Source organism: Pteronotus mesoamericanus, unplaced genomic scaffold (assembly GCF_021234165.1).
Source record: "Pteronotus mesoamericanus isolate MK-2021 breed Mesoamerican mustached bat unplaced genomic scaffold, CSHL_Meso_final scaffold_408, whole genome shotgun sequence".
NCBI lineage: Eukaryota > Metazoa > Chordata > Mammalia > Chiroptera > Mormoopidae > Pteronotus > Pteronotus mesoamericanus.
In genome coordinates, this window is record NW_026555315.1 from 2,304,705 (window position 1) to 2,320,047 (window position 15,343).

Consider the following 15,343-nt stretch of genomic DNA (forward strand, 5'->3'; position numbering starts at 1 on the left):
CCCTTCCCCTGCGCGGCAGGTGTGTCCCCAGGTTGTGCTGCGATTGTGCAGATGGCAGCAGGGGTGCTGACTGCCGTCAGTCCATCAGCAGTTGAGCCGTTGGACCCCACATGCCCAGGAGCTGCATCCTGATCGCGGGGTGCCGCTCGGCGGGGGTCCCCATCACGCAGCCAGTGCTCGATCAGAATCCTGGGAGTGTACGAAGGCGGCGGTCCTCCGGGATGGAGCACGGTCACCCAGAGACCCACAAGCCCCCCCGCAGAGACTCGGAAGCGACCTTGTTGGTGGCGGGGAGAGCACAGGTGGTGTCCAGATGGGTCCCTTGGGGTGACGGTGTCGCCCAGCCTGCTGGCAGCGCCACATTAAGCGATGAACGACTCCAGAGCCTCGCTGTGCGGTCGGAATGGTTGTCTCCTGCCCACCTCTCGGGTGCAGGTGGGACCCTCCCGCCCCGTCCTGGGCGGAACGGACCTCGCCGGCTGTGCAGCCCACTCCGCTTACCCTTCCTCGTCCTCGTCTTTCCAGATGTTCAAAGGACCCGACAAGGACATCGAGTTTATCTACACGGCCCCCTCCTCTGCCATCTGCGGCGTCTCACTGGACGTTGGAGGGAAGAAGGAGTATCTCATTGCAGGTATGTACCTGCATGTGGACGCGGGATGTTCCAGGGACCGTCCAGGTCTGTGTCTGTCTGTGGTCCTGGGACGGGAGGTGCGGGGCAGGAGAAGCAGCCGGGGGGGGGGGAGAATCTCCTCTCGGGGCTGCGCTGCCTTTTCCCAGAATTCCTGGCGCACTTTCCCCTACCGCCCCTCCCCCAGGACCTTCCCCTTTGTTCCAGCAGTGGAACCAGGGGGACTTGCTGGGGAGAAACACAGTAACCAGTAGGGGATTTGAGCTCAGTGCAGACTAAGAGGTGAGAATTTTGCCTTTTGTTCCCTGAAAGGGAGGCTGGGGAGATGCTGGAGAGACCCCAGGCTGGGCAGGAGGGGGAGGGAGAGGGAAGCCTTGTTTTGAATCTGTCGATGTTATTAGATATTACCTCGCGCACTCCTTCCCGATCCTTGGTTCAGCATCTCTCTTTTTAATTGTGGTAAAATACACACCCCATGAAACGCACCATTTTAACCGTTTTTAAGGGCGCGGCCCAGGGACATTAGACACATTCACATTCTTGTGCGACCCTCACCGCCGTCCTCTCCAGAGTGTCTTCGCCTTCCCGACCTGACGCTCTGTCCCCGAGAAACCCCACCTCCCCCCGCCCCCCAGCCCGGCACCCTCCACCTCCCGCCCGTCTCCGTGGGCCAGACTCCTCCAAGTGCCTTATCTGAGTAGGGTGACGCGGGGCCTGTCCTTCGGCACCCGGCCGATGGTGCTCGGGGCCGCCGCGCGGGGTCGCGGGTCAGGGTTCCTGCCCCTTCAAGGCCGAGGCACGTCCCTTGTCCGGACGGGCCCGTGGGCCGCTGTTGCACCTGCCCCATTGATGCTGAGTTCTCCAATCAAAGCATTTCCCTTCACCTCTGTCTCCTGCCCCTGCCTCCTGCCCCGCGCTGCCCCCCAGGAGCGGGGTTCTCACCTCCGCCCTCGGACCTCTGGGACCGGCCGTTCCTCCCGTGGGGCTGTCCTGTGCCCTGCAGGACGTTGAACTGTGTCCCTGGCCTCGGCCCACGAACTGCCGCACCTCCCTCCCCCTGGTCGTGGGGTCTCCAGACGTCACCAGGCGTCCCCTGGGCAGCAGGGTTGCCTGGACTCGAGACCCGCTGGCCGAGCAGAGGCCCCGGGGTGGCAGAGATGCCCTGTGCTGTCTGGGGCAGCAGCCACGCGTGGCCGCCGAGCCCGCAAGCCCACGGGTAGGGCTGGCGCCCCGAAGGGCTGAGCTCTGACTTGACTTCGCGTCCATTCGTTTACGTGTCCCTGCAAACATCGTCACGTGGCTGGTGGCCCCAGGCCTGGGCGTGCTGCGTCGGTCAGCAGTGACCACGCCCGGCCCCTCCCGGGGAAGGCGCGGGTCGTGTTGCAGCCCTGAGCAGGACGGCTCGCCTCGCTGGACGTCATATTTTGCTCCACAGTCTCCGTTGAATCATACAAACTCTGAATCCACGTCTCCGTGACCTGAGGGATTTCCTCCTGTTTAGGTTATTTGTACCTTTTCCCCCCTCCATTGAGAATATTCAAAATTCAGCGCATATTTAGCAGGTGCCCTTTAGGGCCTGCCCCATGCCTGGCGCAGCGGGGGCTCAGGGGACAGACCCACGGCCGGTCCCACCACGGGGGTGGCTCGGGAGGAGAGATTAGAGACCACGAGACAGGTCTGTGGGCACAGGGAGTGCGAGTCTGCTGGGCGGGTGCAGAGGGGCAGACCCCGCCGGTGCCGGGGCCTTGATTCAGTGCCGGGCGGAGGGGCTGACCTTGGCCGCACTCCAGGACGTCCCTGGGGGAGGGAGGCGTCTGTGGTGCGTCCTTGGGTCACTCTCCCTCCCTGCCTCCCTCCAGGGCTCGTGCCCAGCACCTGCCTCCCTGGTTGCTTGGTTGCTACATCAAGACTCTGGCTCCTCTCCTTTGGGACGATAGAAGATTTTTTCCCACTTTTATGGACACTTCTGAGCATCCGACATGTTTTGAGAGCATCTACTACTTGTTAACAGATTTATGGAGATGTAATTCGCACACCACACAGGCCACCCGTTGGCCACCTATGACTCGGTGGTTTTGGCCTTGACACAAGGGTGCACCCACCTCCAGTTGAGCAATGTGCCCTCTGCTGTTACCTTCCCAGCCCCCTCCCTGCACCCAGCCGGGCGCTCGGCCACCAGCGACCCGCTTTCGGACTCTCCGGAGTCCCCTGCTCCGGACTTTCGTATCGCGGGACCGTATAGACGTGGTCCTGTGTGTCTGGCGTCTGCCACTTGGCCCAGTTTTTAAAGTTCGTGCATGTCGCGCCAGGTGTCAGAGCCGAACGCGTCGTTCCGGCCGCAGAGCATTCCACCACTGAGTGGGGCGCCACACTGTGCCGCCCCATTCATCATTTCGGGCACACGGGGTGGTTTCCGTCTCCTGGAGACTGTGAATAGTGTTACTGTGGGCACGTGTGCACAAGCTTTTGCGTGGACGTGTGTTTTCATTTCTCTTGGGTGGATACTGAAGAGTGGAATTGCGAGGCATATGGTGACTGTGTTGAATCATTTGAGGAACTGCCAGATTGTTTTCCAAAGCAGCTGCACCATTTTCCATTCCCAGCCTCTACTATGCCTATAAGAAGAATGACATCTGATGGGGAGGGGGCGCGGGGACAAAATCAGGATGCAGAGATCTTACCCCCTGACTCCACCGCCCCAGGAACACGGGGCGGGGGGCGGGAAAGTCAGAGGGCCGCGAGCGCCCCCCGGGGCGGGAGCCGCGGCCTGACCTGCGGGGGGCAGGGCGGACCGTGCAGCACGTGTCAGGAAGCGCAGCGCGGGGGAGGCAATCAGCCCGCCTCTTGCCATCACTTCTGTCCCCTTTTTTCCTACTTCCCTGCATTGGCTCAGTTTTGCAAATTACGGCATCTATTACTTTTATGATGAGAAGAATACGATCTGGAGAGAAGAGAGAGGAGAGAGAACTTTCCTGGTGCTGCGAACTTGTTACTGTGGCAAAACCGTGGCTTGACGTTTCCGCCTCCTTCTCCGCGCGGGTCGGTGAGGACAGCCCCGGAGTCCCGCTCCGGCTCCTCACGTCGCCCTCTAGAGGCTGTCTGGCCGAACTGCAGCGCTGCGGAAGCACAGAAGGCGGGGGTGGTAAAGTGACCTTGCTCTGGCGGCTACGACAGGCTTCACGGCCTCCCTGTGACTGGAAATCGGAGCGCCCTTTTCCTGGCACTGACGCTGTCCGCGTGCCTTTCATGCTGAGTCTGTTTAATCCTCACCACCCTGGGCGAGGAAGGCGCTGTGGTGATCCCCAGGTCACACAGATGGGGAACCGAGGACTAGGGAGGCGGGGCAGCGTGCCCCAGCGCAGTGTGGGTGCTGACCCCACTCTCACGCACCGGCTGGTGAATTTCAGTTGATGTGGCATTAGTCGCTTACCATTGGCCTGGAGGGAGAGTTTGCACCGTAGAAATCGGCAGGAGCTGCGCCTGGAGCTTTCCTTCTCGGAGAGCCAGCCGGCGGGCCCTCCTCAGCGCACCTCTGCCTGGGCCGCTGCCGAGCGAGGTGCAGCCAGCACCCAGCCCTGGGTCGCCCTGGCTGCGGGGCCTCTTACCCTCTGCTGCCTTGCTCATCCGCCCAGGTCGTAGGCCTCTCCCTGCCCCATGCCTGGTCCTCTGCCCACCCTGCTCCTCGGCGAGCACAGGGGGTTCGCAAAGCTCCCGGCAGCGTCTCGGGGGTGGGGCCTGGGCTTCAGCGTCCTTACAGCTCTCCAGAGAAGAGCAGGGTGCAGTCGCCAGCATCTACTCATGGGAGCCTTCATTGCTCCGGGTCGAAGGCTGACCTTTCACGCTACATGGGCCGCCAGCGCACACCCAGAAGGCCTGCGCCCCGGCCAAGGCCCCTCACCCGCCTTTCAGGGGACAGCATGTTCGTATTCGGGGCCCTGTGTGGTCAGTCAGACCTGCCTCACCCACAGACCCCAACTCTCAGGGATGAACAACGGTTCAAACCGTGGGGCCCTTTGACCGGGTCCTGGGGCTGGATAGCCCGGGAGGCGGTCCCAGCACGCCGTGTTTGCACTAAGTACGTGGCTCACGTACCCTGTCCCACGCACCCCAAAGACCATGAGGAAGGCGCGGGGCCGCCCCGAAAGTGGGGGTCAAAGACAAGTGCCAAGGGCAGAAGCTGCCTCACTGCTCTGTGGTGACCATTTGCTGGTGGTTGCTTTGCCTTCCCTCTTTCGGGGGCTGTGGTGGGAGAATCTACTGTGCTCAGTCCTTTGTCCGAAAGCAGGGCTTCTGGGTCCAAAAGAAGCGTCGAGAGCCCAGCACAGAGTCTAACAATTTCCATTCATCCCTGTGACATGTATGTGTCCTGTGCTGTTCCCACCCACGAAGCTATTCAGTTGTCCCCAATCTGAATGAGACGACTACTCGTTATGCACGTAACTACAGCGCCCGTGTGGCAGGCTGGCCACGGCTGTGCCGTCCCAGCCGTGGCCACACGCGTCAGAGGGACGCAAGGCGCTTGAAGACGCGTTCACTTGATACCTGTGCTTGCGGCCTCTGCCTACCTCACACATAAGATTGGAAGCCAGTGAGTGGCACGGGGCACATTTCAGTTTCCTAACTGGTCACGGGGACACTGCTGACGCTGGTGACTCACCCGGCCCAGAGGAACCTGTCTAATCCGACTTCTTCCCCGGGCTCGGCGACGACTCCGGATCGGATCCCGTGCTGACTTTCTAAAGCACGGACTGAATCTTTTCCTCCTGGAGCCAGGACCGGCTCAGCAGGCATCACGGGTGAGGCCGCCCGCCCCGCCGGCCAATGACTCACCTCCCCGTGGCGAGCTAGGCGCTCCTGGTCAGGCACTTGGAGAATCGGCCCTGTGATTTTCTCCTACAGCCCTCTCCTCCGAGAGGAGAAATAAACATACCACCTTCGGTTACAAATTTTAATTAATTCCTGTTCTTCTGTATCCAAGAACGGCTTCGCTTTTCTCCCAGGCAGGCATAAGTGGAATGTTGTAACAGACGCTCATGTCACGCACGCCCAGGCAAGTGTGAATTATCTCTTCCAAAAGGGGTCTCCTTTTAACGCTCCGAGCTGCTACTGCATCTGTGCACGACCTCCGAAGTTCAGTGAGCCCCGAGACAAGCACCGTTGAAAGGATACAATTTGCATTTCATATCCTCGCCCCGCCTTTGCCTGCTGCCTGCAGAAGCTTGACTTGGTGGTGGAAAGGTCAAAGGGAAAAAGATAATGAAGCAAGTTGTCAGAACAAACACCCCCGTCGTGGGCAGCAAGGACTCTGTGCGAGGGGCTGTGGCTAGAAAAGGATTAAGGCACAGTGTTTGCCTTGTGCTCATGGTGGGGGCAGGGAGCAAGGCGCGTGAGAGAGCCAAGGGGCCGTGGGGAGTGGACACCAAGGGCCCCCAGGGAAGCAGTAGCCCTGGCTCTGGGAGTTTGGGGGCGGAGCCTGCCTGTGATGCTGGAGGGGGCGGGGCCAGGCCGCAGCACAGTGGGCAGGTAGGAAATTGCTGGAGGAAGCCAGGAGATAGGCGTGTGTTACTTGCCATCTGTCAGTGACGCGCCTTCCTTAGATACTCTGAACGCTAAGAAAATGACTACAGGTATAGAGAGAAAAAGTCAATTAACTGATTTTGAAGTGTTGAAGGCCGCCCAGACGCTTCTCTGTTCTAGCTGTTAGGGTTCAGCATCACTGCTGTAGGAGCTGTGCTGCCTCTGGCTCCATTCTTTCCCTGGAATGTCATACAAGTCCAAACAGATACAAGGGAGAACAGAACTCCCAACGCTAAGGAGCCGTAAAAACCGGTAAGAGCAGGAGAGAGGGGGCTTCCTGCCCCGCCCGGCCCGCGGGGTCACAGCGCCGCCCGCAGCCGCAGGCAGGCCCGTCTGCGCTGCCCCGGCGGAGGTCAGTTGAGCGTGACAGGGATGCAGCCGACAAGCCGCAGTATCCCTCCAGGGAGTGCGGTTCTGCCAGCGGGTTCTCCGTGGCCAGCGCTGTGCCCGAGGTCACTGAACTGGACGCATGCAGCCTGGCCACGCTGGGCGCTCAGGGTGCGGCCCGAGGCGCCTGCCAGGCCCCCGTGCTCGTGGCTGGGTATGGGTGTCTCCGGACAAGGTGCCATCCTAGCAGGAGCGGCGAGGTCGCCGTGGCCCTCATTGAGTTCCGTCGTTTGCTGCAGTGCACGCATTTGTCTTTTTCTGCTGCTGGGCCAGGGCTGTCGCCAGCGGGAACTCTTCTTCAGCCCAGACGGGGAGGGCGGGCGCCAGGAGCCGGAGGCCCCGGAGGCCAGCAGCAGCGCCCCCTCGGCCCAGGGAAGGGGACTCAGAGCAGACTTCCGATTTCATCGACGCCCGTGCGTCTGCCACTTGTCCTGGAAAACCCCAGAACCCTCGCGCCACATCAAATGGGGCAGAAGCTCATGAACGAGTATTCGCTGAACAATAAAATAGGAGATGATATAATTATGTCAGTACATGCGCACAGAGAAGACCGGAAGGAAGTACATCAACACGTTAGCTGGATGTAAGGAAGATAGGAGGGGTTGGTTTGTTTATTTTTCCCTGCATCTTTTAAGTTTCCTGCGGGGACCCTGCGTCCTTTCACACTTACAGTAGAGAATCCGTGGTGTCTTAGTCAGCTCGGGCCACTGTGGCAAATACTACGTCCGGGAGGCTCAAACAGCAGATGCTTATTTCCTCACAGTCCTGGAGACTGAACGTCCAAGACCAAGGTGTTGGCAGGGGTGGTTCCCCCCGAGGCCTCTCTCCCTGGCATGTAGGCGGCTGGCCTCTCCCTGCGTCCCCATGCGGTCACCCCCTGTGTGTGTCTGTGTCCTGGTCACCTCCTGAGGATTGATCAGGGCCCACCCACGTGACTTCGTTTTAGCAAATTTGCTTCTTTAAAGACCCTCTCTCCGAACACTGTTCCCGTTCTGAGGTGCTGGGGGCCAGGGGGATGCAGCCCGGCCCCCGGCCCCTGGTTTTGTTGGAACTGAACTTCCCCGTGCCCGAGCCGCACCGGCTGCGGGAGGCGAGCGGACAGAAGAAGACAGCTTGGACCCGCCCTGAGCCCAGTGATCCCTGTCTCTCCCCAGGAAAGGCCGAGGGGGACGGCAAGATGCACGTCACCCTCTGTGACTTCATTGTGCCCTGGGACACCCTGAGCACCACCCAGAAGAAGAGCCTGAACCACAGGTACCAGATGGGCTGTGAGTGCAAGGTAAGCCGGCCCCTGCTCCCGGGCTCCACCACACCCCCGCCGCCTCCAAGTGCGCTGCAGAGGCTGACGGGCGCCCCCCCCCCCGCCCCGTGAGGCTGCCTGGTGGGGACAGACCCGCTGGGCCCTGGTTTCTGCAGAGCCCTGAGGCGCCGCCCCCACCCAGGGAGGGTTGAGTGGAGGGGGGAACCTGGCCAGGGGCCCGGAGCCTCCAGGGAGAGGAGCCCTCTGGTGGAAGGCGTTCGTGGGGAGACTGTGGCCGTGAGCATTTTTTACGACGGGGCAGGGGTGAAGCCTGTGGTTTGTGAGAGTGTCCCAGATGTCACCCTTTCACCAGCACCCCAGCCAGTTCCACGCATGGGTTCTTGTAAAGGCAGAGCCCGTGTGCCGAGGATGCCGGAAGCCCCGGGCCGCCTCTTTAAAAGCGGCCCAGGGGCCGTGCCAAGCACAGCGAGAGCATCGCTAACGCTCGTGCAGGCGTAGGAGGTGAGCCGTCCCGCCCGGCCCCGCGCCCGGGGCCTGTCACCACCCTCCCTGCCTGCCGGCCCCGCCAGAGGACGCACTGCTGGGCGCCAGGCGCCCCTCCGTGTCACTCCCAGCGAGCGTGGGTCTCGGAGGTGCTGGGCCAGGCAAGAGCCTGCGCGAGGCTGCCGGCAGTGGCTGGCCCTGTGTGTGTGGCCCTCCTGCCCGTCCCTGTAGGTCGTCACCAGCCCGGCCCTTAGCTTAGCTCATTCGAGATGAGGATTCTGACCTCCAGCTCCACGTATGTCCAGCAAACGCCTCTGTGCCCAACACAAAATCAAAAACAAGTTCTCCTTCTTTGCTTGGTCACGAAGGTTTCGCCCTGCTGTAGACTCGGCTTCCTCGGCCCAAAGGCTGTTTCCTAATCTCCCCTGAACCCAAGTATTCTTGGGAGCAAGACACTGCCCTTTCTATTGGACTCCCACCTTTCTTCAGGACACTTAAGGCCCTTTGTTGATGTAATCGTTACTCACGCTCCCAGGAGGGTGAGGTAAAGGTAAAGTCACTTTGTTGTGCTCAGAGAAGGTAGCCCAGATGGCCCAAAGCGGAGGCACGCCTGCAGCGGCTGGGGGTGCGCAGGGCTCCCCTGGCTGCGTCGCCCCTCAGGCTGGCTCCCTGCAGTCCCAGCTCCCCCTGCTGCCCTGGCGTGGTCATTCATTCAACAACGTGCCCTTGGCCGCCTGTGCTGGGGGCGTTGCTGGGCCCGACGATGCCCCCAGGCGGCCTCGGTCCCGACTGAGCCCCGCCCGTGCCCCTCTTCCTAGATCACACGCTGCCCCATGATCCCCTGCTACATCTCCTCCCTGGACGAGTGCCTGTGGATGGACTGGGTCACGGAGAAGAGCATCAACGGGCACCAGGCCAAGTTCTTCGCCTGCATCAAGAGGAACGACGGCTCCTGCGCCTGGTACCGCGGCGCGGCGCCCCCGAAGCAGGAGTTCCTCGACATCGAGGACCCGTAAGCGGGCCGGCGGCGCCCCTGCGGCCGACTGAAAGCCTCCAAGAGTGTGGACCGGTCTGGCTCTGACACCCCTCCCTGGCATAGCATGAATAAAACCGTCATCCGAGTGGGTCTAACGCGGTGTCTTTCCCCGCCCCGCCCCATTGTCACTCTCCACCGGCCGCAGCTCCGGAGGGAGAGGTCGGCCCCGCACGCCCCGCCGGCCTGGGCTCCACGCATCTCGGCCTCGGTCCCCAGCCGCGGGCAGGGGTCGGACACGGGCTTCCTCCCAGGCCCCGCCTTGGCACCGTCACAGATGTTGAGCAGGCAGCACGTGGGCGTCCCCTGCCCCCGGCCTGGCCAGGGCAGAGCCTGGGAATGTGCATTTTGCAGAAACTTGAGGGTCGTTGCAAGACTGTGTAGCAGGCCTACCAGGTCCCTTCATCTTGACAGGGGCATGTCCCTCGTTTCCTGCAGCTTCCACGCCTCTGGCCCTAGGGTGTCCGCCCCTGCCCCTTGCAAGTGCCCACCCCCCACCCTGGCTCCCCTGGGCCGACGCGGACTCCACCCCTGTGATGCCCGTATTCCAGGAGCGGCTTGTTCCCCGAGTGCTCTCATCAGTCCGCAGAGTTCCAGGGGGAGCCCCCCCGCGGGGCATGTGGAGGTGTGGATGCGACCGCTTCCGCTAAGTCACTGCGGTGCCCACCACACGCACATTCCCCCACCCTTCGGGGGCGTGAGACATTCGGTCCTGAGGACAGATGCTCGCGGGCACACTTGGCTGCCCTTGCGGCTTGTTCCTGAGCTCCCGCGGTCACACACGGCGCCGCCGCCGCCTCGCTCTGGCGTTGGTGTCGGGCCGGAGGCCGCGACCGGCTTTGCAGGGCACAGCGTGTGGCCCACGGCACGCGCGAGCCGAGCTCTCTGTGAGCACGTCCTGGGGCCTTTGAGAGCTGGATCCTGCTGTGTCCCCCACCTTAGGTTTCGTACGACCCCCTCCAAGACTGACAGCCCTTGTGCTGTGCCTGGGTTTCCGCGCAGGAGGTTCGCTAAGTGTCCTATGGAGTCCTGCCTAGGGAGGGACGAATTCCGGCGCAGGTGGCCTCGGTGAGACCCATTTCCTCCTGGGCCCCCGGGACACTGCTGCCGGCTTTTAGAGGCACCTCCCATGTTTCTAAAGATGGCTTCGCAGCCCGCAAACCCACGCTACAGGCACACCGACCTCTGCCAGTGTTTCTCACATTGCAAAGATGTCTCCATTAAGAAACCTCGTTCATAGGAAACTAGGGAACCTGTTTGTTCCCTACAAGCGGTTTTTGGATGCTGGCAAAATGGGGGTTAACACAGGCAGGAAGCGGTCAGTAGGAATAAAGATAATCTCCCTTTTGATCCTACTCGTTTTGTAAAGACCAGCTGTTCTGAGTGTGTGGTGACGATCAGGCAGACGTAGGCCCACGTGCACGCATGCCTGCACGCATGCACGCACGCCGCGAGACGGCAGCCTGTCCGCCTGTGAGGCTCCCTCTGTCAACCGCGTCCAAAGTCACCATCTTCCAAGCCTGCTCTCTTCTGCAGGGACCCGAGAGCACCTGTGAGACCCCTGACCCCCAAGTGGCATGCAGCCCCGTGCCCACCCGGGACCCGGTCAGTGTAGACCTCGATGGCTTCCCTTCCCGGGGCCGACTAGGGGAGGATCCAGGGACCAGCCCCGCTCCCGGGGCGCGTGCACGCTGTGCAGTGGTAGGGAGTCTGAGGCAGCGTAAAGGACCGGTCCGTGTGATCTCAGTATATACAAGGACACCAGACCCTCCCGTTGCTACACCTGCCCCCTCCCCGCTGGCTTCCTGTATGGTGTTATCATATGTAACATTTACTCCTGTTTCTGCTGACTTTCTCGACGTTTTGGTTTGTTTCTGACATCAGTTGTAATCATTCCTGTGCTGTGTTTTTATTGCCCTCAGTAGGTGTTAGACTTGCGCCTTTTCTTTAGAGGTTCCTGCATCGAGGAAGCGTTCGGCCCAGAGTGGAAAGAGGGGCGTGGTCCCAGCCCAGGGCGGCGGGCCCTTCAGCTCTCGTCCTTAGTTCTCTGAGCGGTCGTTGCTTTTCCATCTCCCGTCTTTTCTCTGGTTCAAATTATTACAAAGAAAAGGATCTCTGAGTTGGTTGGTTCTAAAAGGTGGCCTTTCTAGTTTAACCCGCACACAGCGGCCTGTTAGCCAGGCCGAGCAGAAAAACACAAAAACCAAGAGGAAGGGCCCAGTGGCAGCCGAGAGTCAAGGCCTCTCACACAGTGACCGGAGGTCATTGCCGTAGATGAACAGTTGAAGAAGGCTCTGCACTCGGCATTGTTAATTTATGTTATATTCTAAGCACTGCTCTTTCTTCCCTCTATTGTCTTTATGCAAGCGACTCAAAATATTTAAAATAAAGTTTACATTGTAGTTATTTTCAAATCTTTGCTTTATAAGTAATAAGAAATACCGGACTTGCTGCCATAATTTAAAGCTTTGTTGATTTTGTTTGTTTTTGTTTGGATTTTTTTTTTTTTTTAATTTGGGGCAATGTGTTTTGCTGGAATATGAAGTCTGAGACCTTCCTGTGCTGGGAACGCATGAGAGATGTTCAAAGTCGACAGGCAGACTGCGCATGTCTCCGATGCTTTGTGTCATTCTTGAGTGATCGCTCGGTCAATGGACAATAAACAATATTATCAAAGAGTCTCGGCTCTCTCTGTGTGGCTGTGTCAGGGCTGCTGCTTTCCAGCAGAGCCTGTAAAGGAGGGGGTCCTGCCATGGGGGAGGGGCCAGGCAGTGCTCAGTCCCGAGAGAACAGGCCTGGGTGCCCAGAGGCCAAGCCAGGGCGCAGCAGGGAACGACAGTGTGAACAGGATTTCCCTAGATTGGCAATGGACAGCACGGGGCGCGGCCCTGCGTCCATTCAGCACAGGTGTGTCTGTTCCCACGCAGGCAAGAGGCCAGAGCCGCCCCAGCGCCGCCTTGCGTCTCCCGCAGTGAGGATTCAGCCCGCGCCGGCCCCCTGCGCCGGCCCGGTGCCCTGCCCGAGGCTGCCGGGGAGGGGAAGTTCCAGGCCTCGTACAGGTTCCCCTCCAGGTGTTTCAGTGCGTACGTCTAACAATTACAAGGCGTTTTAAAAACATTCCCCAAATACTTTTGTCGCACCCAGAACACGGGTAGAGCCCCTGACTCTCCTTGACCACCTGGCCAGTGTTGCGCGCCTCTGATGGTCTTGTGCATGCGTCTTCATGCCTCCGTGGTTCACACCGGCATCCACGTGAGGGACCCACACTGCACCCGTTCCCTGGAGCCTCTCGTTCCACGGCCCTGCCCCCCGGCCCCAGACACATACCCTTTCCCTCCTGTGCCAGGAAAGATGGCCTCACTGTGGTTTCGGCTTGAACCGGGGGTCATGCTGCTGCGCGTCAGCTGCGAAACTCCTCGAGCGGCCCAGCCGAACCCCAGCCCTGGGGAGAGTCCGTGGCCCGGGGATACCCGGAGGGCTGGTTTCCCTGTGGGCAGAGGTGGCCTGGTCCGCAAGAGCAGACTTACCGGCGCCCTTCTGAAGCAGCAGGGAGCGGGTGGGCCGAAGCGGCCACCGGTGCCTGTGTCACAGAGCATTAACCGCCACCCATTTAATGTCACCGCCGAAATACTCGGGTGGTTTTCCCTACGCGGTGACATGTACGGGGTAAATGGTTCACTGCGGCACCAGAGAAACCTAAGACCGGAGCTTGTGGGGTCACCCGAGCGACCTCACTCGGCATTCGTGCCAGCCCAGCCCTGCAGGGCGCACCTGGGGCCTTGGCAAACAACGCGCCACACCGTTGCTACCCATTTCATGTATTTTAGGCATTCGGGCCAGACGGGATTTTTTTTAAAAAACACTTTTCATTATGGAACTTTCCAAACGTACACAAAAGTGAGAGAATGGCATAAAAACTTTATGCGCCCGAGATCCGGTGTCAACAATTACCCCAGTTTTCTTGATCTTGGCACACGATGTGGAATCGGTTTGGAGACCCACGTATGGAGGGATCGGATTGTTGGAGATTCCACCCGACACTATTATTTCCCCCTCAGCATTGCTCATTCCGTGAAGGAACAGTGACTGGGACAGCTGGGGACAGCCTGGCAGGCTGGTCAGAATACCCAAGGACGCGGGGCTGTGCGGAGGTCTGCGGAGGGGGAGCCACCAGGACTGGCTGAAATACCTTGGAGCTTGGGGAGCACCGTCTTTCCCTCCTCCTCACTAATGGGTATGTTTACCTGATCTTGCTTTTTCTTTAAAAATACCAGAAAAAGACCCACACAGTGGCCTTCTAGATACTTTGCTGGGGTCCGTTTTATTACGGGCGATTTGCTGTTACCAACGGTATTGCATTAGACTTCGAGGTTTATAGCCAGGCCCACTTCCGGCCTGGGCTCGAGCTTTGAGCCAACCCACAAGGCACCTCCGCGCACACAGGTGCTTTGAATATCTTGCACTGGAAGGCGGTGCTTTGACTTGGGAACATCATTTAGCTGTGACAGCACATTTTCTCCTCCAAAAACCAAATTGATTGTGGGGGAAACAAAGACTTTTCAGAAACGAGCTAATTCCACACATTTCATGCTGAACAACTGGGAGAAATATATTTTTCCGATTAAACAACACAAACATGAGACAGATCAAAATCGAGTCTGCAGATCGGGGGTGGGCGGGTCGATGGGATCCAGGAGGGGCGCAGAGGCAGCGGCGCTGCTTGTGTGACCCCAAAGCGAAGACAGCCGACTGTGTTATTTTTAGGCTGGTCGTGTCTTGCTTCGCCCCCTCAGGTGGAGGTGGGGGTGCCGGGGGGACCAGGAGCGGGATTCCACGGGGGGGCAGGTTAGGGCTCGGCCCAGGTTGCGGTGGGGTGCTGGCCACGCAGTCCCCACTCCCAGGAGGAAGGCCGGCGCCCAGCGTCACAAACATTGAGGCACGTGAGCTGGAAATGGGGGCCCCTCCCAAAACCCAGGCTCCCCGAGGAGCACAGCCTCGGGCCTGCTGGGGTGACAACTCTTCTGTGTGGGCAAATCCTGCCCCTATCCTTTCATGGCCTGTCCCCAGCTCCAGAAACTCCACTCCCAGAATGCACAGGCCACCGCTGAGGAAATCACCCCAGTACATCTTGAAATTCCAGGTGCAGTGAACGTTGAATGCACATTGCGGGACTTGTGCTGCGGGTTTGACATATGTTATCGGACACTTGCCAGTGCCCAGGAATTGGTCCTCTCATCTTCCCCACTTGATAGGTAAGGAAACTGAGGCATGGGAGGTTGAGATACCTGTTCACCCAGGCAGGAAGCCCTGGAGCTGGGATTTGAACCCAGGCAGAGGCCAGCTCCTGGGCCAGCTCTCCTGTAGCCCACGTTCTGCCCTCTTTCCTCGGCACGGATAAGGGCGACAGAGCCTCTGGCCGAGATGTCTCAGGTCAGATGTCTCCCACCCAGAGGGGACACTTGCCTAATGCTCACAAACAGATGAATGAGACGCAGCGCTGGTGCTTCAGTCGTGGTGAGAGAGGGAGAAGTCCACAGAACATTCCCATTGAATGTGTACGTGGATGTGCAAGCCACCCCAAGGCACTGCCAACCTAGTGGCAGGGATGGAGGAAATCCAGGAAGACTCCCTGGAGGAGGTGATGTCAGTGGTGGTGGTTGAAGGGCGAGTGGGAAAAGGAATTTTAGGCCCAAGACCAGCTTGAGCCTGGGGCAGACACAGCCTGATTGGGGCCTGGGGGTGGAGCACATGGATTTCCCCCACAGAAGGATCCAGAGCAGGGAGTGGCTGGGGATGAGGGGAGAAAGGCAGGCAGGAGCCAGCGCCCAGAGGCCCTTCAAGACCAAGCTGAGGAGCTTGGCTCTCCCATTGGCATCCGGGGGCACGGAAGAGTTTCAGACACGTGTGCAATGTGTTCAGATAGGCCTTTTAAATATTCCATTTAGTGGTTTGAGCAATGGACTTGGCTGTT

At 59.8% G+C, this 15,343-nt stretch overlaps 1 protein-coding gene across 1 annotated transcript in view; it reads left to right on the forward strand.

Moving 5' to 3' along the window:
* Positions 1–9,460, forward strand: part of TIMP2 (TIMP metallopeptidase inhibitor 2) — a 39,599-nt gene extending 30,139 nt beyond the window's left edge. Inside the window, exons 3-5 of the mRNA XM_054592904.1 lie at positions 526–634; positions 7,750–7,874; positions 9,158–9,460. Of these exons, the coding sequence (XP_054448879.1) occupies positions 526–634; positions 7,750–7,874; positions 9,158–9,355 (432 nt within the window). The 3' untranslated portion in view covers positions 9,356–9,460. The remainder of the gene's footprint in view (positions 1–525; positions 635–7,749; positions 7,875–9,157) is intronic.
* The last annotated feature ends 5,883 nt before the right edge of the window (positions 9,461–15,343 follow it).